Source organism: Colletotrichum fioriniae (genome assembly GCF_027942845.1).
Source record: "Colletotrichum fioriniae strain IMI 355084 chromosome Unknown scaffold_1, whole genome shotgun sequence".
Taxonomy (NCBI): Eukaryota; Fungi; Ascomycota; class Sordariomycetes; order Glomerellales; family Glomerellaceae; genus Colletotrichum; species Colletotrichum fioriniae.
In genome coordinates this window covers 1247641-1267636 of record NW_027076837.1, presented here as the reverse complement: position 1 = coordinate 1267636, position 19996 = coordinate 1247641, and the positions used below count along the sequence as shown (strand labels likewise).

The 19996-nt window shown below is 53.3% G+C and overlaps 7 protein-coding genes across 7 annotated transcripts; 5 read left to right on the top strand and 2 right to left on the bottom strand.

Annotated features, from left to right (window-relative positions):
* Positions 1–291: 291 nt before the first annotated feature.
* Positions 292–1335, top strand: MEMO1 (the record flags this gene model as incomplete). Its single annotated transcript, XM_053195481.2, has 2 exons — positions 292–452; positions 537–1335. The coding sequence occupies 2 exons, from the start codon at positions 292–294 to the stop codon at positions 1333–1335; spliced, it is 960 nt and encodes a 319-aa protein (XP_053047134.1).
* Positions 1336–6158: 4823 nt separating this feature from the next.
* On the top strand, positions 6159–7648 carry N0V96_000344 (uncharacterized protein; the record flags this gene model as incomplete). Its single annotated transcript, XM_065755910.1, has 3 exons — positions 6159–6423; positions 6499–7281; positions 7335–7648. The coding sequence occupies 3 exons, from the start codon at positions 6159–6161 to the stop codon at positions 7646–7648; spliced, it is 1362 nt and encodes a 453-aa protein (XP_065615150.1).
* Positions 7649–10582: 2934 nt separating this feature from the next.
* Positions 10583–12202, top strand: N0V96_000343 (uncharacterized protein; the record flags this gene model as incomplete). Its single annotated transcript, XM_053195479.2, has 1 exon — positions 10583–12202. The coding sequence occupies one exon, from the start codon at positions 10583–10585 to the stop codon at positions 12200–12202; it is 1620 nt and encodes a 539-aa protein (XP_053047132.2).
* Positions 12203–13480: 1278 nt separating this feature from the next.
* N0V96_000342 (uncharacterized protein) lies at positions 13481–14527 on the bottom strand (the record flags this gene model as incomplete). Its single annotated transcript, XM_053195478.2, has 1 exon — positions 13481–14527. The coding sequence occupies one exon, from the start codon at positions 14525–14527 to the stop codon at positions 13481–13483; it is 1047 nt and encodes a 348-aa protein (XP_053047131.2).
* Positions 14528–15067: 540 nt separating this feature from the next.
* On the bottom strand, positions 15068–15519 carry APC11 (ubiquitin-protein ligase Anaphase Promoting Complex; the record flags this gene model as incomplete). The annotated part of the gene is made up of 4 exons (XM_053195477.1): positions 15068–15111; positions 15176–15239; positions 15294–15325; positions 15378–15519. 4 exons carry the CDS (start codon positions 15517–15519, stop codon positions 15068–15070), a joined length of 282 nt encoding a protein of 93 aa, XP_053047130.1.
* Positions 15520–16512: 993 nt separating this feature from the next.
* On the top strand, positions 16513–17591 carry N0V96_000340 (uncharacterized protein; the record flags this gene model as incomplete). Its single annotated transcript, XM_053195476.2, has 2 exons — positions 16513–17477; positions 17537–17591. 2 exons carry the CDS (start codon positions 16513–16515, stop codon positions 17589–17591), a joined length of 1020 nt encoding a protein of 339 aa, XP_053047129.2.
* A 721-nt stretch (positions 17592–18312) lies between these two features.
* Positions 18313–19346, top strand: RPS2 (40S ribosomal protein uS5; the record flags this gene model as incomplete). Its single annotated transcript, XM_053195475.1, has 3 exons — positions 18313–18582; positions 18759–19016; positions 19089–19346. The coding sequence occupies 3 exons, from the start codon at positions 18313–18315 to the stop codon at positions 19344–19346; spliced, it is 786 nt and encodes a 261-aa protein (XP_053047128.1).
* Positions 19347–19996: the final 650 nt, after the last annotated feature.

Here is a 19996-nt window from a genome sequence, read left to right as displayed (position 1 = left end):
TTACATATGCATCATGGTGGGGCAACATACCTACCCCTCGCCGGCCCCTCCAGAGCTGACTGCCGCTGCCGGTGGAGTAGGCACGAAGCTCGCTGGAGCTACTACAAGTGCGGGGCAGGTGGCACGTCACCTTATCGCCCAAAGCCCTTGAGCTCTCCTTCTCTGTCTTGCTGACATTCCCAAATCAAGACGTAACTGTCATTTGGTTTCCCTCCCCCTTTATATCTTACGGAGGCTCGCTCACTCATAACTCTCCTCGACCGAAGGGCATTCACATCGGACAATCGGACAATGGCATCAGTAGACACCCGACCTCAGGAAAAGGCAGGTTCCTGGTACTTGGACGAACCAACAGAACTCAGGGAGCAGCTCAACGACTTCCTCTCTGACGTGCCCGATCAGATTGAGGGCAATGACCTGCCGGTCCCTGGTGCTCGAATTATCATTGCCCCGTGAGTTCGACACCTCTCTGTTCACTCCCTTCACCTTGGGCTACAACCTCTGATGGCAAATTTGCTGAACTGTGATGGGTCTAGCCATGCCGGCTACACATACTCGGGTGCTACGGCAGCTTGGGCCTATAAGGCCCTCGACCTCAGCAAGGCCAAGCGCGTATTCCTTCTCGGGCCTTCTCATACGTTCTACCTTACGGGCTGCGCAGTCAGCAAGTATCAAAACTACGGCACGCCATGGGGAGACCTCAGGGTAGACGAGAAGGTCACAGCCCGCCTCCTCGACGAGCTCGAAATACCCGCGATCCCAACGCGGAACGATATCAAAGAGCACTCGCTAGAAATGCATTTGCCATATCTGTGGATTCGACTAGAACAAACTTTCGGCTCGCCCGAGAACTTCCCGCCCGTCGTGCCGATCCTCATCGGCGATAACAACAAGGCCGAAGAGAAAGAGGTGGGCAAGTGGCTTGCCGAGTATATCAAGGACCCCGAGAACGCGTTCATCGTCAGTTCTGATTTCTGCCACTGGGGTGGCCATTTTGACTACACAATTTACTGTCCAGACGGGACGCTCGATAGCAAGGAGAGGCTACACGAGTATGGTCCCAAGCCTGACGGACCACCTATCCACGAGACGATCAAAATGGTGGATGACCTAGCGATCGAGGCCATAAAGACGGGAAAACACAACAGCTTCTACGACAACCTCAAGCAGACCAAGAACACGGTGTGCGGAAGACACCCGATCGGAGTGACAATGGCGGCGCTCGAAGAGCTGGGCGACCACCGGTTCACGTTCATCCAATACAATCGCAGCACCCTAGTAACGCGCCCGAGGGACTCCAGCGTCAGCTACGTATCCGCTTACGCAGTGGTATAAACGCAGACGGGTGGTTACGGCGTTGATAATGGAAGATAGGGCGAGGGAAGAGGAAGAGACGTTTTTCTGTATCAATTTCATAGCAGCCGGGCGAAGGCCGAGAGAGTTCGGGCGTGACAAGAGGAGTTTTGATAGCTTAGACACGAGTTTCACATCATTTCCCAAAGCAGAGGGAGAGATATTAAGCAAAGAAGCTTCTTCAGCTTCTGGTAGCTCTAGAATTGGAGACCATTGACAACACCGTCCCAAGTGCCGGTGGTCAAAGACACGGGCCCAGAAGCCAGGTGACCAGATGGCTTCAATGCTGGATGAGTAATGCTTGGGGAGGAGGGAGATATCAGTAGGTATGCATAAATCCTCGAGGTCTGATGTTGCTGACGAGTAGGCCACGACTAAACTAACGGGCCTGTTGCGGACGAAAGCATGAATGTTGTGCGGACCGACGAAGCGGAAGGAGGGCCGCCGTTTCTCTCGATTCCCTCCCTTCCACCTCCACCTTCCTCCCCCCCGCCCGATTCGGGATGATGTAGATGCGGATACCACTGAGATTCCAGCGAGAGAGAGAGGGTCAATCCTGGGGCCGTTCGGTAGCACAGCCCTACGGTCTTCCTGGAACCGGCTGGCGGTGCGGCGCTAAGGGAGGCAGAGGCGGTGGGTTTGTGGGTGTGGGTGCGGTGTCAGCTTCCGCCCAAAGCGGAACGCATTGCGGACACTTTTGGCAGCCAAGCCTGGTTTTACTCAGTGCCAGCTAGGTGTTACTGCTGGAATGTGAAGGGCCAAAAAGCTTGTTGTTCAAACGTGAGGAGGGGGGGTTTGGATTCCCAAGCTCTTGTTGTCGTTCGGCAAGGTTGCCGAGTGAAATCCAGATTCTCTTGGACATGAACCCCGCGCGATATGGCAGTCGATATGGCAGTTTGCTTGTGAAGCCAAGAAATGCCTGGAGTGTCATTGACTTTTTTTCTTCTCTTATGTTCTGAACGGCCCGTGATCATGTGAGAAGGATATTCCCCGTTGATGACGGCGAGGAGAGTTTTGCGGAAGCCAAATAAGCCAGATCTCGACTAGTCCAATTCTTTGCTGGGTGATCAACCGAGAGGTTCCAAGGGAGAACGGAGGATGGTCATCCTGGGGCTGAAGGTGCTGTAGGATGCGGATTGGTTCACAAGAACGAGCCGGCGGCGGGATGGCTTACGGATCGTAGAAGAGAAGGCTGTGTTGATGGGTTGCCGAAAAGTCAAAAGCTAGATGGCTTTTCTACAGCTGGGTTCCTTGGCGAGCTGAGTGAGTCTTGTTATTCCCCTCTTTCTCTGTGTCTATAATTCATGGATCTCTTGTCTCTGTGTGAGGCGGTGGATGGGGTCTTGGCACTTTGCCAAAGTTGTTCTTGTTGGAATTCTCCATAGGAAGCCGTTAGGCAGCTATTCGCCGATTGCTGGCCTTGCTTGGAGGAATGGAAGGCTTTGAAGAAGTGGATAGTAGGATGACGCTGCTAGTCCGACTTGTCTCGGTAGGTAAGCTGAACTTGTCCCAGCCTGCTGATGGCGAGCTTACGGCTTGCATGGAACCGAGTCTAATTGGGGCGAAGGAAGATGAGGCCTTGCCGGGGGGAGGGGGCAGGCAGCTTTGGGTTGAGTGAGTGAGTGTTCCTGACACGACTACACGCCGCAGAATCCGCAACCAAAAAGAGTAGCCCGAGGCAGTCCGAAAGCCCGTTTTTGCTTTCTCCCTCGCTAGACGAGACTAAAGAGCTCAGCCGTAGACAGGAAGGGGTGAGGGAGGGGGAAAAGAGGCTTGCAGTTGCATGTGTTAGTTTCGCGCTTCCGAGACCGTAAGCTGAGAAGCGAGCGAGCGGGGTGGTGGTGTTGTTGAAAAGTGGCCGGAAGGATCGATAATTCCCTAGAGTTGATGGGCGATGGGATGATTAGGAGCTGTTTAAGAGGCTGAAATCCCCGTTATCCGGTTCGCGGTTGTGGTCGTGAACCTTTCTTCGCAATTTTCCAATTCTATTGCTTGGTGTTGCTTGTTTTTTGATACCTGCAGTACCTTACTACGAAAGGCCCATCGACCTTCTCACAGGCATCGTACCAAAAAGTACCTAAACACCACTAAACTCGATCATCGGCGTCATTTCTTCGACCAGCCACAGACTCGATTGCCTGTGACCCTAGCGACAGGTTCAGAACGGCTGCTGTGGAATTGATCGACATTGCCGCTCCAGCAGGTTGCCCCGGCAGGTTTATTCGACTGCAACCCACAAGAAAATCCCGTGTTCGCGGAGGCAGAACAAAAGAAAAAGCGGGGAAACGAGAAACGGGAAGACGGCAGCAAAAGAAACACGAGGTGGAGAGATCTGGATCGTCGAACGCTTGATTGGCATTTCGCAACCATTGCGCTGCAACCTCACAAACTGACGCCACGAACGACGAGGAGAGGCGAGTAGCTACAGTAGCTAAGCCTGCCGCTACCTATTTGGCTTTGGCTTTGGCTGCTTCTATTCTTACCAGCCAACGAAACGCAGTCGAGCTGGGTGCAGTTGAAACCACTGCCACCACCACCACCAAGAGAAAGAGGAGACACGATACACATTTGTGTGGACTCTTTTTGGATTCAGAGGGAACCATTTCGATTGGCTCACAACTCCCGTCGTCAAAATCCCTGTCGACCTCTAGCCTTCGACACTCCATCGTAATCGCCTCTGAACGGGTCGTCACAAGCCACCAGAACGAGGCCCGCCGCATCATCAGAGGAGGCAGCCCCCTTCACCAAATTCAAGGTTAGCCTTTTTCGAGAGTCCTGAGAGTGGCACGAACGGACAGTCAGCGACGCTTTGAAAGCATAAGGGAGCAAGTTGCACATTCGAAGCCAATTCCAGAATAAGCAGGGTGGAAAAAGGAGGTATTGCTTCAGTCAGCAGCAGCACCGACCGGCCAGCGAACACTTGATCGGAGCATTCATCGAGCCAATACCACCAACATCAGACAATCTTAAAGAAAGTCGCATTAATTTTAGGAAGCCGGCATTGGACCATCTCCCGCCAGCGCCTCAAGTTTATTCGCCTCCATTCATCGCCCGCCGCCTGTTACAGTTACAGCGCACCCGAAGAAGAGAAGGCAAGAAGTCCAAGCTTCAGGGTCCAGTCCTCGACGCTCCTCGACCAATCACCTGCCGCCGACCGCATCCGCCTGAGTCGAGACAGCCCAGACTCACTCACGTTCTCACATTCTCACGCACAATTAAGGCAGTCTCACACAGCCCTGAACACAGCTTTTTTTCAGGTTTTCTCACCTCACCAGTGTGCCAGTGTCACCACAGCCAACAGTGGGTGAGAGAGTGACAGACAACGACGTGCCCCCCCCCTTTCCCTCGCGTTGCATCGTCGGCCCCTGCCTCGATTGGGACCTTTTTTCGTCGCATGCAGGTACCTCGCCAAGCCCGCCCATCCACGAATACACTCACACTCAAATCTCAGTCTCACTCTCACTATCATCACTCACTCACCCACTCACTCATTCTTTGGGAAGAGTGTGTATTGTAACTTACTCATCCGACACTAAGACGACGACGCCGTTGACGAACGACGAAATCACAATCTCACAGACACACACTCACCCCAGGCGAGAAAAACACTAAAAAAAAGGAACGGCCCTTTCGTCAACCCAGTTTAAATAAAAAAACAACTGAGCACACTCACATACACACAAGCTCTCTACTCCGTAGAGTGGTTGTTGCCAATAAGCCGGGGCCCCTCCAATCATCTCTCCTACTGGAGCCAGAAAGCTACCTAAACGGCGATCGTTCCGCAAGCCAGGGGCACCCCAAGCACCGCGCCCCCGTCCCGAACAGACAATTCGAATTTCTGCTACAAAGAAGCGCTTCAAGCCACACGCTTGACGCCCACGTTCCTGCGTTCAAGGCCCTGTGCAATTGTGGATTGTGGCCCATTCGCCTCGTCTCGCTTCATCTCCCCTCCAGTCGACCATTGACCCAGAAAAAACGAGCCTGAGACTTCTGTCGTCCAAGCCTGAGAGTGACTCCTGTGTGAAAGTCGCACCTGGACCTGGACCTGGACTTGACCACACCGTCACTTTCGACGCTACAACCGCAACGCCAATTCATCTCATCCGCCGCCCCCCCTTCTTCTCTTCGCCCTTTCTACCCGTACTCAACTTGCTTCTTTTTCTGCCACAATCAACAAAACATCAAATAAAAAGGCCTTACACATCTTCCTTCCCACCAAAGCCACCGCGCGCGAGACGACGACGACGTTCACCCAACAAAGCAATACTACAATACATTGCATTCGCCCCTGAGCGTCTACCAAACTCGCATCATCGTCGCGCAAGGAAGAAGCCTTCGCGCTTCGCAGAAGCAACATGAGTGTCAGTGTTTCACCCCAACCCTCGCACTTCCGGTGTTTCGCCCGCCCGTCCTCGCCTTGCTCTACCCTCACTTTGCACGCTGCCCTGCCCTACCGACGTTGCATTACGTCCTGTCGTCCTCTTGTCAATCGCACGTTGCTGCGCTGCCCTTCCCTTCTCGAAGTCGAGAAAGTCCACCCGTTCCCGATCCCGTTCCCGTTGCGCTGTCCACACACTCTTCGTAAAGCCGCAACATCGCAAACTTTGACTTCCTGCGATCACCAACCTTCTTTGCACATCATCATACTTGCTTCAGCCTGGTTGCGTTGCATTTGCCCATTTCGACTGCTCTTCCTTGTTGGCGATTGACGCTTTCTTTCACCCTTTCATCCATCCTACCTCTCCTTACCTAATTGACCCGACTGTTCTTCCTGCCACCGATATCCGTCGAAGAAAACTAACATAATGGCGCAGTACGGGTATGTTTCTCTCTCCCATGGAGCCGACGGGACACACGACGACGAGTACGACCTCTCCGAACGCGGAATACTGACAGACGAGCATAGATACGGTGGTCGTCAAAACCCCTTTGACCAGCGGGACGATGGTCCCGGTGGAGGATACGGAGGAGGAGCTCCTGCCAGAGGTCCTCCTCAGCAGGGCTTCGGCTCGGGTCCTTCTCCCTACGGCGGTGGTGGAAACAGAGGATACAACCAGGGACCAGCTATGGGTAGGGACCAATATGGTACGACCTGACCGCGACGGTCGTACGCGCTCCTTTGCTGACATTTGTCTGTCCGACCAGGCGCCAACGTGGAGATGGAATCCCTCGCCCAGAACGCCAGCGGCTTCGGCCAGTCATCGGATCCTAACGCCATCCTGAACGAGTGCCGATCCATCGACCAAGGAATCGACGAGATTGAGGCCAACCTGAACCAGCTGCGCATGCTGCAGGAGCGTACTCTGACCGATGCCGACACGTCGGCAAACTCATCGACAGTCCGCCAACTCGACGCCCTCTCCTCCGAGACGATGACCCTGTACCGCGGCCTTACCGATCGCGTGCGCCAAGTCAAGTCCTCGCCCGATGGCCAGTCAGCCAGAAACTCGCCGCAGGTCGGCCGTATCGATCGCCGCCTGAAGGGTGCTATCCAGCAGTACCAGCAGGTCGAGTCGGCTTTCCGCAAGCGCACCCAGGACCAGATGGCCCGCCAGTACCGCATTGTTCGACCCGACGCCGACGAGCGCGAAGTCCGCGAGGCAGTTGAGGATGCTGGTGCTGGCGCCCAGATTTTCCAGCAAGCCGTGATGCAGAGTGGTCGCCAGGCCCAGGCCAACGCCGTGCTCAACGCCGTTCAGGATCGCCAAGCCGCCCTTCTGAAGATTGAGCAACAGTTGAATGAGCTCGCACAGCTGTTCCAGGATATGGATACGTTGATTGTGCAGCAAGAGGCCGCCGTTACGCAGATCGAGCAGAAGGGCGAGGAGGTCGTTGAGAACCTCGACAAGGGCAACCAAGAAATCGGAACTGCAATCACGACCGCTAAGGCGACCAAGAGGAAGAAGTGGTGGTGCCTGGGTATCTGCGGTAAGTCTACATTTGCTGTAGGGTGGTCGGGATATCTTGCTAATTGTCTACAGTCCTTATCATCATCATCATCGCTGTCATTGTTGCGATTTACTTCGCCATTATCAAGCCAGGCCAGGCTGCTCCTGCTCCCGCCACCACCGCTCGCGCGAAGCGTAATATTGGCATGCTTGAGCTCCCCGACTTCTCGAACTCGGTCCCTGTCGATACCGGCGCTGCGCACCCTCAGATTCTGAAGACGACGAGCCGTATCATGCGCCGCATGGTTCAGCAGGGAGCTACCTGGGAACCGACTGCCACTGTGCAAGACTCCGCTGTTGTCGCCCGCTTCGGCGGCAAGGTCGACATGCCTGCTGTCCGCAACTAGACGACTTATCGTATTATTCCCGACTCTGTACAAAATACCCATCATACCGCCTTTATCCACCGCCTCACAACACACTCGAGGCTTCTCTCACACCACCAGTATACCGTCCCTCCGACTCGACGTCTGGATTGATTTCTCACTACCATTACCAATTAAGAGCTTCTCGCCGCTTTTTATAGACGGACGGATTATATGGAAGGTTAACTTCATATCTCTTTTTGCTGCTGGGTAGGGGGAAACCAAAAACGAAAAATTGAGAAAAAGAGTCCTGTGGAGCCCAGGTCCCCAGGCAAAAGCCAAAATGGACCACAAACTTATTTCGTAGGGTGTTTTTGTATACCCATAACCAGACTTTCTTTACTGTTCAACCATAACCATACGTGCTTCCCACCCTTTTTTTTTCCTGTGTTGCGTCTTGGATTCGAAAGGTTCTCCTTTTTCGAGAGGAGGCAAAAACTATCGAACACACTTGTGCGGGCGTTTTCTAGCTAGCTACCTTTGCCTGCGACTCTGATCATTGTGTGCTCCTCTTTTTTATAGTTTTATTTGTTGCATCAGGGGCGTTGGCATGAGTGGTTCGTAAATATAGTCACCTTTTTTGACTTGACGCTTTTAATACTTGAATGGCTTTCGACTTGGTGATGTCTATGGGATCTTACTATATCATCAACAAACTGGGTCAACTCTGCTATTACTGAGTTTCCTTCTATGTGCGAGCTAAACAAGGATTTGATATGCTTCCCAAGACGAGGCACAGCGACAGAGCATCCGAGTTATGTGCACTCACCAGAGAACCTCGGTACTTCTTCTCAGTTATCTTGAGAGCTAATAGTAGATATGTGCTTGTTGGGATGAATCCACTCACAAACCTCGATACTCAACTACCTTGTTTGTTTTATTCCTCAACTACCTTGTATAGACACAAAAGCCAGCTTTGAAGGTTTCTTTAGATCTGAAACCATATTATCATCACTTCATCTACAGGTATGTCCATTAGCATTTGAAATAATAGAGCAGATGGATCGCTCTACCTGACCACTTCTATTCTCAACTCCTATTTCTCACTGCTTCTTCGACTTTATGGCATCGCTCAGACTACTACATCGAGTCCATTAGCTAGCCTTGAGTTCTTACTGGAAGCAAGCCTTCTTTAAGTCTTCCACTGCCAGAGAGAAGGGGGCGGGGGGGGCGAGAGCATATATGTGCCGCTAGTCTCTGTCTGCTGTTTTCTTTTTCAAAGTTACACAAGCACACCTTCGAGGATGGCTCATTCACTACTCAACTCAATTACACAGCTCAGCATAAAGCTCAAAAACGCTTACACCGATAACTCATCCTTTCCACCACCACTGCTCGGTAAAAGCTGATGAATTCGACGGTCCTTCGAAGAAAGTTAAGAAGGCAAGTGGAGGTTGGCGTCGCGGCGGAATTAGTTTTTACAATGGTCTTGCGCTGACTGGTCGTACACTCGTTTTCTGTTGGCCTGTGCGTAATCAACTCTAAAGACAAAACGGTAGCTAGCTAGCGCAAAACTAGGTGAATTCGTTCCTCTATTCTACGGGCAGGGTGTTTCGTAATCCGTAGAGGTATCCGTACGCCCCTGCCACTTTAACGCTGCGCGGGTATTGTGTAAGTAACAAAAGGCTTATATTGGTTAGAGATGCTTTGAGTTTTATCACCTTTTCAATGTGTCGATCAAGTCGTTGTTGCTTGAATTTAAAAAAATAAAATAAATAAAAATTATTTGACGAATGTGGTTCTCGCACATCCGCTCGGCCAGCTGGAGATGTTCCGGCATGATCTGTACTCAAGATACTTCGAGGTTGAGATCATGACATTCTTTGCGTTGTGGAACTAAGTGCATTGCCCAAATTTGTGATGTATCTGAGATATTGTCTATAGCACAGGTGTTTTGTTCAGTTCCTGTGGCGTACATGTAGTTTCCCATAAAATCCTCATCTTTGGTCAAGAATGGAACAGGTAGGCCATGTTTCCGGGAACCAAAGAAATTGCGTGATTTCTCAGTAGCAACTATCACCTGGCGTAGATAGATTCAACCTTGGATATTGACACTCAAGATTGGCCCACAATTCCACTTTCTTAGACGTTGCATCACGCGCGCGCGGTTGCTTCGCCGCGACTTGTAAGCCTCTGATTCCTTGGAGAGATCTGGAGAACATCAAAATATGCACTGTTGTCCACCAGACATTGAGCATTGATATTGTACCGGCCTACCTCGTAGATGTGCCAAGACCAGAACGCGAAGCTCATGGCTGAGTGGAATGTGACTATTACCAATACCGGGTTTGCGGATAACGTCGAAGACCTGGGCAATCTTTACGGAGAAGAGGGCTTGACAATAGGTAACTCTGGGCTAATCAGAGCTGGGCAGTTGAATCCATCGTGATGTTTACTTGGATTCATGTCTCAATTTCTCCAACTAAGAAAGCTCTGAAGGCACCAGCCTCCAGCCTTTTCGAGCAAATCAACGTTGGAAACCAGTTCTAGATTTTCGACAGTCTCAGCATTTCTCCGTCAACCATACAAGTATATTGACGCGCTAGAACCAGGCTAAACATAGTCACTCCCGATGAAATATCTGTACAGGACAAGTCTCCAAAGTTGCCTATTCCGAATCGTCAACGTCATATCCGACGACCTCGTACTCTGTCGGGTGTAAGCGACACCATTGAAGAGAGCCGGTGGGATACCTCCAATCAATTGCCGCCCCAATGTCACACTGGGCAATTTTACATTCTGAACTCTATTCTAGCAAAGACGTCTTTCTGGACGTCCGAGGCAGCCGGTGAAGATGCAGTACTTAAAAGCTTCTCGCCGTAGTCGCACAAACTGTAAACACCTGTGAGCGATCAACACTGTCTCACGTAATCTTCCTCTTCGCATACATATACACATAACATTTGATTCGTGGACATGCTGAACAGCTCTTACTCCATGCAGCAGTTCACCAGGGCCCTATTGGGCGGCCTCTTGTCAATCTCCCCTCTCGCAGTAGAAGGCTACTCGTGCTCCTCGCCCGCTGAAGCATGCCTGATCCTCGCCTCCACGCTACCGCCTGAAGTGTTCACGGCACCGAATACGACAGACTACCAGTCGATTCGGGACGGATACTGGAGCCAAACCGCCGGAGGTCTGAGCCCAGCCTGCATTACACGTCCCAGGACCACCGAGGATGTAGCTTCCATCGTCAAAGTGCTCTCGACTTGCGGCAACGATGTCCGACTCGCCATCAAGAGCGGCGGCCACGGCTCGTCTCCGGGATGGTCCAGTACCGACGGCGGCGTCCTCGTCGCAATGGACGCCATCAGCGAGATTCAGAACGTAGCAGACAAGGGCTACGCTCTCGTCGGCTCCGGCGCCCGCTGGGTGGACGTGTACAAGACCCTCGAGCCCCAAGGCGTGACCGTCATCGGGGGCCGCTTCGCGTCCATTGGCGTCGGCGGCCTGCTCCTCGGTGGAGGCATGAGCTACTTCAGCGGACTCCACGGCATGGCGTGCGACAATGTGCTCAACTACGAGGTCGTCCTCGCCGACGGCACCGTCGTCAACGCCAACCTGACCTCCGAGCCGGACCTCTTCCGCGCCCTCAAGGGCGGCGGAAACCAGTTCGGCATCGTGACGCGCTTCAGCCTCAAGACGTATCCGCACGCCAACCAGGTCTGGGCCGGCATCCTGACGTTTTCCCTAGACAAGGCCAAGGAAGTCTTTGCCGCCACGCAGGCCTTCAGCGCAAAATACGACCCCCAATCGCACATCTATCTCAGCATGGGAGGCGGCGCGAACCCGCAGCTGGACTTTCTCAACGTCTACGTCTTCTACAACGCCTCCTCGCCGCCCGCGGGCGACGCCAGCCCCTTTGCGGGCTTCTACGCGGCCAAACCCACGGCAGACAGCACCGCCACGCAGAACTTTTCCGCCCTCATCACGTCCAATAACAACGGCAACCTCCCCTTGAAGCGCTGGCTCATCGGGGGCCACACGTTTCCCAACCTCCAAGGGCAGCAGGGCGCAGATCTCTACCTGCAGCAGTGGCAGGCGTTCCGCGACAAAGCTAACGCCACGGCGGCGGGTGACCAGGCGCGCATCTTCTCCATGGCCCTAGTCCCGGTCCCCGCGGCCGTCACGCGCGCCGGCGACCGCGTGGCCGCCCTCGGCGGCGTCAAGAACGTGATGGGGCTCGAGGCGGACGCCGGGGACGCCGCGTGGGTCGACTACACGCTCGCGTGGGCGGAGGCTAAGGACGACGAGAGGATGTTTGGGTTCGTCGAGGGTATCAGCGCGGACGGGGACCGGCTGGCGACGTCGTTTGCTCCTGGGGCGAGGAGTTCGAATGCTGTGGAGGGGGATGGGGCGGTGTCGGCGGAGAAGGCGGCGTTTTATAGGACGAACCCGCGGTATATGAATTATGCGCTTTTAAATCAGCCCGTACAGGCGAGTTATGGCGAGGAGAATTGGCGGTTTTTGAGAGAGGTGCAGAGGCGGTATGATCCTGCTGGGTTGTGGAGGAGGGATGGTGGGTTTCTCTGGGGGTAGGTAGCTCTTAAGCTACTGATAGCCAAGACTTGAGGTATCGATGATAAGCACTGATGCATGTCTAAAAGTCGAATAAACGGAAATTCATCATTTCAAAGACCATTCAGGACGGTGAAAGCCTTGAGACGAGAGAGATGGAGCTAGACCTCTGAGTCTGGGAGGGAGAAAGAGGGACCGGACCTTTGAGTTCTTGCATTGTTGACCCTGACGTGCATTATTCTCTTACTTTGGCTTCACGTTAGACCCTCAATCGTTCACTACTAGTCACCCTCTCGCATTAGAGGACGGGTGACGAATACGGAGACGACGAATAGCAATGCGTTTTAGTGGGGGCTGGATGCGGTGGTGCTTAACTTTGGAGGCCGATATCGTACAGCTGGCAAAATATGTCCTTCTTAAAGACGGCGATGTGGATAACTTTGCGGGAGTTGTCAGTACCAGGCATGGAAGAAGATCTCACAATGGCCGTGAGACGTTGGAAAGGCTAGTAATCTTTGCTGCATTTATAGCTGCTTCTGTTGCTGACTGTTATGGTGCCGTCTTCTTGGCTCGGCTCAACATTCAAGCATACGCCGACAACCATGGCCACTTGCTCTAAGGAGAATATCCGTCAGTATAAGTAGCTAATGAGTCTATGTCGCAAGTGTTTGGCAGACTTTCCAAAAAGAGGAGTCTCACAGTATCATTGACCATCATGAGTCGCTTTTTCGGAAATCCCTTCACTTAAAATTCTATTGAGAATCAGACTGAAGTCATTGCGCAGGACTTGGTCAGGAAGCAGATGGAAAATAGAAGATATGAAGGAATGCCGGTGCCTATATAAAGTCCATTGCAGTATCAATTGGGGAAAAACATGTGTAACACTATGCACTTTTTCAATACATATCTTGTATTCGGGTCGCCTACTAACGGAAATTCCAAGCTATGGACTACTATGGTCGCTTCAGTCTCAAAAGTAGAGCATATTTGCTGCCATCCTAAGGTAATTGGTAGAGAAAAGCATCTATACTCCGGGTTCCCATCATGATTCGTGATTCGTGAATCGTATAAAGGTCCAGCTACCCCACCACCGTCGCCGTAGTCTGAGCTGACAGTAGGCCGATCCTCTGTCATTCTATATAGGCGATCAGCATTCATAATTGGTCCTCGTGTGTTATGAGCTCTTACCTTTTAACCTTGATATTACAAATCTCGAGTCCTCCGTGGACCATATCAGAGGCCCAATTGTGTAGCTGGTAAATCGCCGAAATTCGATCAAAAGGTGCACATATGGCAGCATCATTCCTCAGCCGGCTCAGCCTCAACATCAGAAGGCCTTGTCTCACGCGCTTTCTCAGCGCGACCCTCACCGGCCTTGACAACCCGTCGAAGGACGCTCATCTTGCGCTCGAAATCCTCGAGCAGCGGTCCATACTCCTCGCTCCCAGACTTGACCACACCGCTATTAGAGCTGGGCAAGCTCTCTGCACGATCCTTCTCCTTGTCAACCATCGTCGTGGCGCTCTCGCTTTCGACGCCCTCAATCTTGAGCACCAGCCCGCCCTCCTTCTCGCCCTCTTGACGAGATATGCTGGCGTCGGTCACGGCAAAGTCTGCACTGAGGCTAGCGACGGAGGAAACCTTCCACTGGCCGTCTTCGCCTGGTACGACATCGAGGAGGACGGCTCGGTTCGCGTTGGGGTTCGGGTTCTTTCCGGGCCCGGACTTGGAGGTCGAGGCCGAGGGTGTCGAGATTTGATTCGAGGAGTGGTGCGCTGCGAGCGCGGTTGTGAGGGTATCCGGGTCGTCGTCTAGGAAGATGTACTTGACGGTCGGGTGATGGGTGGTGTTGGCCGTCGAGTTGGAGACAAGGGTGAAGAAACCGGCGGGATCGAGCTTCGGAAGAAGGTCTTCGTCGACGGCCTCGTTTTCAACCGCGGCATCTGCTTCTAACGTGGGGATGATGGCCGTTGTTGTATCGGTGCCAAGCTTGTTGTCGGGTGGTGAGCCGGCAAGGGGGGCCTTCTGGCCTTGTGAGAAGGACGAAGACAAAGGCGCCTGGGCGGGCTGTTCGGCCTCGGGGCGCGGGGACGTCGGGACGTCGGCCATCGTCAGACGATATAGTTCCTCCGTAGTCGCGTGATCCTTTCGAGGGGGAATGTATTCCCAGGGTGGTCGGGGGCGAGACGTCCGGCGGGGAGTTGAGGTGTTGGTATTGACGGTGTCCCTCGCGTCGCGCTGACTGTCATCTTTTCCGGGGGTAGGATGGAAGCTGCGGTCGGAGGTGGTCTCGAAGATGAGCTGCAGGGTGGCACGGGAGCTAGCTGGATAGCTGTTGGGCGCCATGGTGGAGCGGTTCCAGGCTGCTGGGGACGGCTTATCGCTATCGCCACGTGACGGCGGGTGCCTGATCTGGCATGTGATTGCGAACCTCCAACTTTGAACATCAGTTCGATACCTTAGGTAAAGGAATAAGATCGAGAGACCGCATTGCCTCCAACAGTAATTTGGTGCTTCCGTCAGAAATATCTATAAGAAGATATTCTATGACAGTTCATGATCCTCTGACTTCTTCTTTGCATGCACAGTCAAGCTAGGGCCATACTTTCTTCCCGTCAGGTATTGGTCTCAGGTCAACGGAATGAGACGTGATTGTTGAAAGAGTCTTTGCTTGTCACTACCATCAACACTATAATGATTTTTTTCAATCTTGACCCAAAGAATAGACCATATGTGGAAATCTTTTTTTCCGGCTCGCGACGGGATGGCCAACAGTACCGAATGGTCTGTTCGTCAGTCCAAAAGACCCTTCGCAAGGGCCTTGGGTATCGCTAAAAAACAGTTCGCCAAACGCCAACCATGTCAAATCATTTCCATGAGAAACCCCTAGCTCTCATTTGTCTCATTCTTTGGATCAGTAAACTCGAATTCTAGAATATATCAGTTGGTGTTGACTCAAAGAGAATGTCGTCAAACAGACGAGATGAAACCTACTTTGACGGCACATGGGGCATTGGCCCTTTGCTGAGTCCTGCTTAATCCACTCCAGGATGCAATGCTTTCAGCTGTGTTAGTAAAGGCTATGCGGTAACAAGCAAAGACAAGCACCTACCATATGGAAGTTATGACCACACTTGCCAGACACTAGTTGTTATTAGTTACGCAATGGTGTTGTAGGATGTGGAAAAGAACATACAGATGCTGCAGTCATCACCAGGGTATTTGCAGGTTGGACATGTGCCGTCAAAGTGGACTTGGCAGATACCACAGACATCGTCTTCGGGGATATCCCACCGCCACGTCGCGACGGTATTCCACCGGGTGATCTTGACCTTCATCGGGGATGTTGTTGTTGGTAGGATTGGATATCTGGGGGATATGATTCGTTTGTCGTCAGTGTTTTCAGAGAGACGCAGTTGCGAAAAAGAGTGATATGCTTGAATGAGACCCTCTGTTTCCTCCAGTTGCATGAAGTGGTAATCTTGTTGTCGTGATTTTAGCCCTGGTGCTTTTGTTTGCTGGAGTTGGGAAGGCGGGACCACGGCGGACTGGCAACTGCCCATGTGAGGTGGGCCTTGTGAAAACTGCGGGGCAACAGGGCCCTGCAGCCAGTCAATCATGTCAAAACCAGATGGCGACATGGCCCAAGCTCCCCGCATTCGCGCCAACCATTCCCACTTACGAAGTACGTACAGCCAGTCGGCCACCGCACCTTGTCATTTTTGCTTCGTTTTCCCAGGCGGTTTGTAGCGATGCTCCACTTAAACGGAGTCACTGGTGACCGGCCGGACCCCGACCTCCTCTGTCTCCTCCCGCTTATCACTGACTGGGAACCAGTGGACGCCCCCCGAATTCCAGCGACTCTGACAATCGCTCCGAGGTAGAGGTACCCCATTCCCATTCCATCCTATCCTTGCGGCCTGGCTACATTGCTCCTTCTCCAAAAAATCCCGTCCGACACCACCACCAGTGACCACCGGCCGCGGCGTACAGAACATACAACCATCAGCCAAAGGGAAAAACGGTAGTGACGGCAAGCCTCATTTAGAGCTTTCCCCTCTTCCACATTACCTTCCAATTACCTCCAACCCCGCACTGAAAACCACCACATGCAATGCCTCTGCGGCTCAAGCATTTGTGGTGATTTTCCTCTTTCCCTCTAACCCTTCCGAAAGGTAAAGGGCCCAGCGTTCCGGGCTCCCGCCCTTTGCCGTCGTCACCGACTGATATCGACCGACACCGCTCCTTCCGACCCGGCAATTCCTCCCAACCTGATCTGACATCACTCGCCCATACCAGAACCAGTTTGATTTGATTCAGACACAGTCAAGATGGTTACCATCGCTATTCTACGACCCGCGCGCGGCACAAAGCTGTCGCAATTCACTGCGCGCTCTTTCCAGGCCACCTTCACCTTCGGTGCGCGCCGCTCCTTCTCCTCCTACCTCGTCACCCCCAAGGAGCTCGACGAGGCCCTCAAGAAGAACCCTCCCTCCAAGATCAGCCCCGAGCCGCGCACCATCCCCCTCTGCGCCTCATGGTTCCTTCCCAACGATGGCCGCACCGGCATTGAGGTCTACCGTCAACAGCGGATTCCCAAGGCCCGTTTCTTCGACCTCGACAAGGTCATTGACCGCCGTAGCGAGTACCCACATATGCTGCCTTCTGCCAAGGACTTTGCAGCGGCCATGAGCGAGCTGGGCATCCGCAAGGAGGACACCGTCGTCGTCTACGACACCAAGGAGCTGGGTATCTTCAGCGCCCCGCGCGTCGGCTGGACCCTCAAGATCTTTGGCCACCCCAAGGTCCACGTCCTGAACAACTTCAAGCTCTGGGTCGAGCAAGGCCTTCCTACCGAGTCTGGCGAGCTCTATAATGTCGAATGCTGTACCTACCCCATCCCCAAGTTGGATGAGGGCAAGGTCGCCGAGTTCGAGGAGGTGCGCGAGATTGCGCTGGACCACAACAAGGAGGGCGCGGAGGGCGTACAGATTCTTGATGCACGGTCTCCCGGCCGTTTCGCGGGCACCGACCCGGAGCCTAGACCTGGCCTGTCGTCTGGCCACATGCCCGGCTCCATCAACATCCCGATGACCGCCGTCTTGGATCCCGAGACCAAGACGTTCTACCCCGCGGAGAAGCTCAAGCAAATCTTCCAGGAGAAGGGTGTCAACCCTGAGAAACCTATCGTCTCGAGCTGTGGAACCGGCGTGACTGCCTGTGTTATTGAGACCGCTCTCGAGGAGGCTGGATGGGGCTCTCCTGAGACGCGCAGAGTTTACGATGGAAGCTGGACGTAAGTTATATTGATTCTCACCAATCCCTAAACATTTGAGAAACTGACATATTTCATAGTGAATGGGCACAGCGGGTCAAGCCTTCTGACTCACTCATCAGGAAGAACGAGTAAGAGATGGAGCGAGAGAGTGCAGCGTCGAGTTGCTTCTAGTTGCGATACCCTCACTACCCCACTTCTGGTTTTCTCTGGTTTTCATGTACGATATCCGGCACATCACAGCTTTGGAGTTTGCATTGCGCATGGGAGAGGTTCGTCAGCCTTTTGGTCGTTTGGGGGAGGGGCGTAGGTGGCTGGTGTACATAGCAGGCCACGGTAATGGATCACGATTATGGACAACTTGTGTCTGAAAGTTTGCAGTGCGCATGTGAGTGAGGAGAAGAAGAATTATCGGTACGTCCCGGTACTATGGGTATGTTGATAACTGACGAATCTGCATTTTCTCCCGTATTTGATGGCCGAGAACACCCTCCCCAATTGAAGTACGAGACCGCCCAAACGCAGTAAACTTGCACGCGTGACACACTGTGTTGCAGTTCGGTGTGGTTCGGTGAGCAAACACCAAGGTGGAGACCCCCACCCTTCACCTTGAATTCCTGCCTCGAAGCTCAGGCCATCCTCTTAGGGCTCGCCAAACCCGTCCAATGAGCCCGCCTTGAGCACAATCGCAAAATATTCAGCCGGCCCTGACAGCCACCACAGACCCCCGCAAAAAAAAGTTGTACCCGAATCGCGAAATAACTTCCTCCCCCTTCGAAACACCACGCAACCGGACTAACCGCAGCAGCAGTCTCTTTCACTCGCGCGCTCAACACACCTTACCCGACGACACAAAATGGCTGACCGTGGTGCAAGCGCCCCCGCCCGTGGAGGTGGTGGTTTCGGAGCTCGTGGCGGTGACCGTGGCCGTGGACGTGGCCGTGGTCGCGGACGTCGCGGCGGCAAGAGCGAGGAGAAGGAGTGGCAGCCCGTCACCAAGCTCGGTCGTCTCGTGAAGGCCGGCAAGATCAGCTCCATGGAGGAGATCTACCTTCACTCCCTTCCCATCAAGGAGTACCAGATTGTCGACTTCTTCCTGCCCAAGCTCAAGGATGAGGTCATGAAGGTGCGCACACACAACACTCCAATTCGACCGGGAACCGAAATCGATTTTCGCAGACGACGACGCAACAATCGCCAATGCAGATGAGATTTGGGTTCTCGGGAGTCATTTGGGATATAATTCTGTTTTTTGGAGAGGGAGGGAAATGCTAATTCGTGGTTCCTTTTCCCCAATTGCAGATCAAGCCCGTCCAGAAGCAGACCCGTGCCGGTCAGCGCACCCGTTTCAAGGCCATCGTCCTTATCGGTGACTCTGAGGGACACGTCGGTCTCGGAATCAAGACCTCCAAGGAAGTCGCTACCGCTATTCGCGCTGCCATCATCATCGCCAAGCTTAGCGTCATCCCCGTCCGTCGCGGTTACTGGGGAACCAACCTCGGTGCCCCCCACTCCCTGCCCACCAAGGAGTCTGGAAAGTGCGGTTCCGTCACCGTCCGTGTATGTACACCCCGAAATCGACTCTGCGCATGAAAAGAAGAGGGGGAAAACTGACTAGATGGAATTCTACAGCTCATTCCCGCCCCCCGCGGTACCGGCCTTGTCGCCTCCCCCGCCGTCAAGCGTCTCCTCCAGCTCGCTGGTGTTGAGGACGCCTACACCTCCTCCGCCGGTTCCACCAAGACCCTCGAGAACACCCTCAAGGCCACCTTCACCGCCGTCTCCAACACCTACGGCTTCCTTACCCCCAACCTGTGGAAGGAGACCAAGCTCATCAGATCGCCTCTCGAGGAGTACGCGGACACCCTGCGTGAGGGCAAGAAGTACTAGAGGATGTGCGAATGATGGGGAGAACGTCGGCGGCGAGGAGATGAGAAGAACAAGTGTCGGCTTCGGGATTTCTTCATGGAGTTGCGTGTGTTACACTGCATCGTTGGTTGGCCAGGGCATGACATTAAGGCTAAGGGCAAACTAGCTCCGGATCTGAAAATAAAGATCAAACATTGAATGCAGCCGACGGGTTTTTCAAAAAAACAATAAGTACGGGCATGAATTTTACGATACCTTCCAGACAACGTCCCCTCGGCCGAGTGATATCATGTTGAAGCGCCATTTTGCAGAGAGATCCACGATTCTAATGGAGGGATCGAAGTATTGATCTGGCGGTAGCACCACCGGCAACTGAGCGTTTCGAAGACTCGTGGTTGAGAGACATGAAGAACTTCAACGATCTGCGGGACCGCGCGTGAGATTTTGACGACCACTCTTCCTCTTGGACGAATTGCTCAGCAAGTCCCTTGCTGTACACCACCTCACTGGGCCACGTTCTCCAGTCTTCCGGATGTACAGCAGAACATCATTTTTCGGACCAGAATGTCTAAGCTATACTGGGACAGAATTGAACGATAGCCTGGCTCTTTTTTCAAATATGGGCGCTGCATACACAATGCAGCGTACTAACACTCGCTCGATACCTAGAT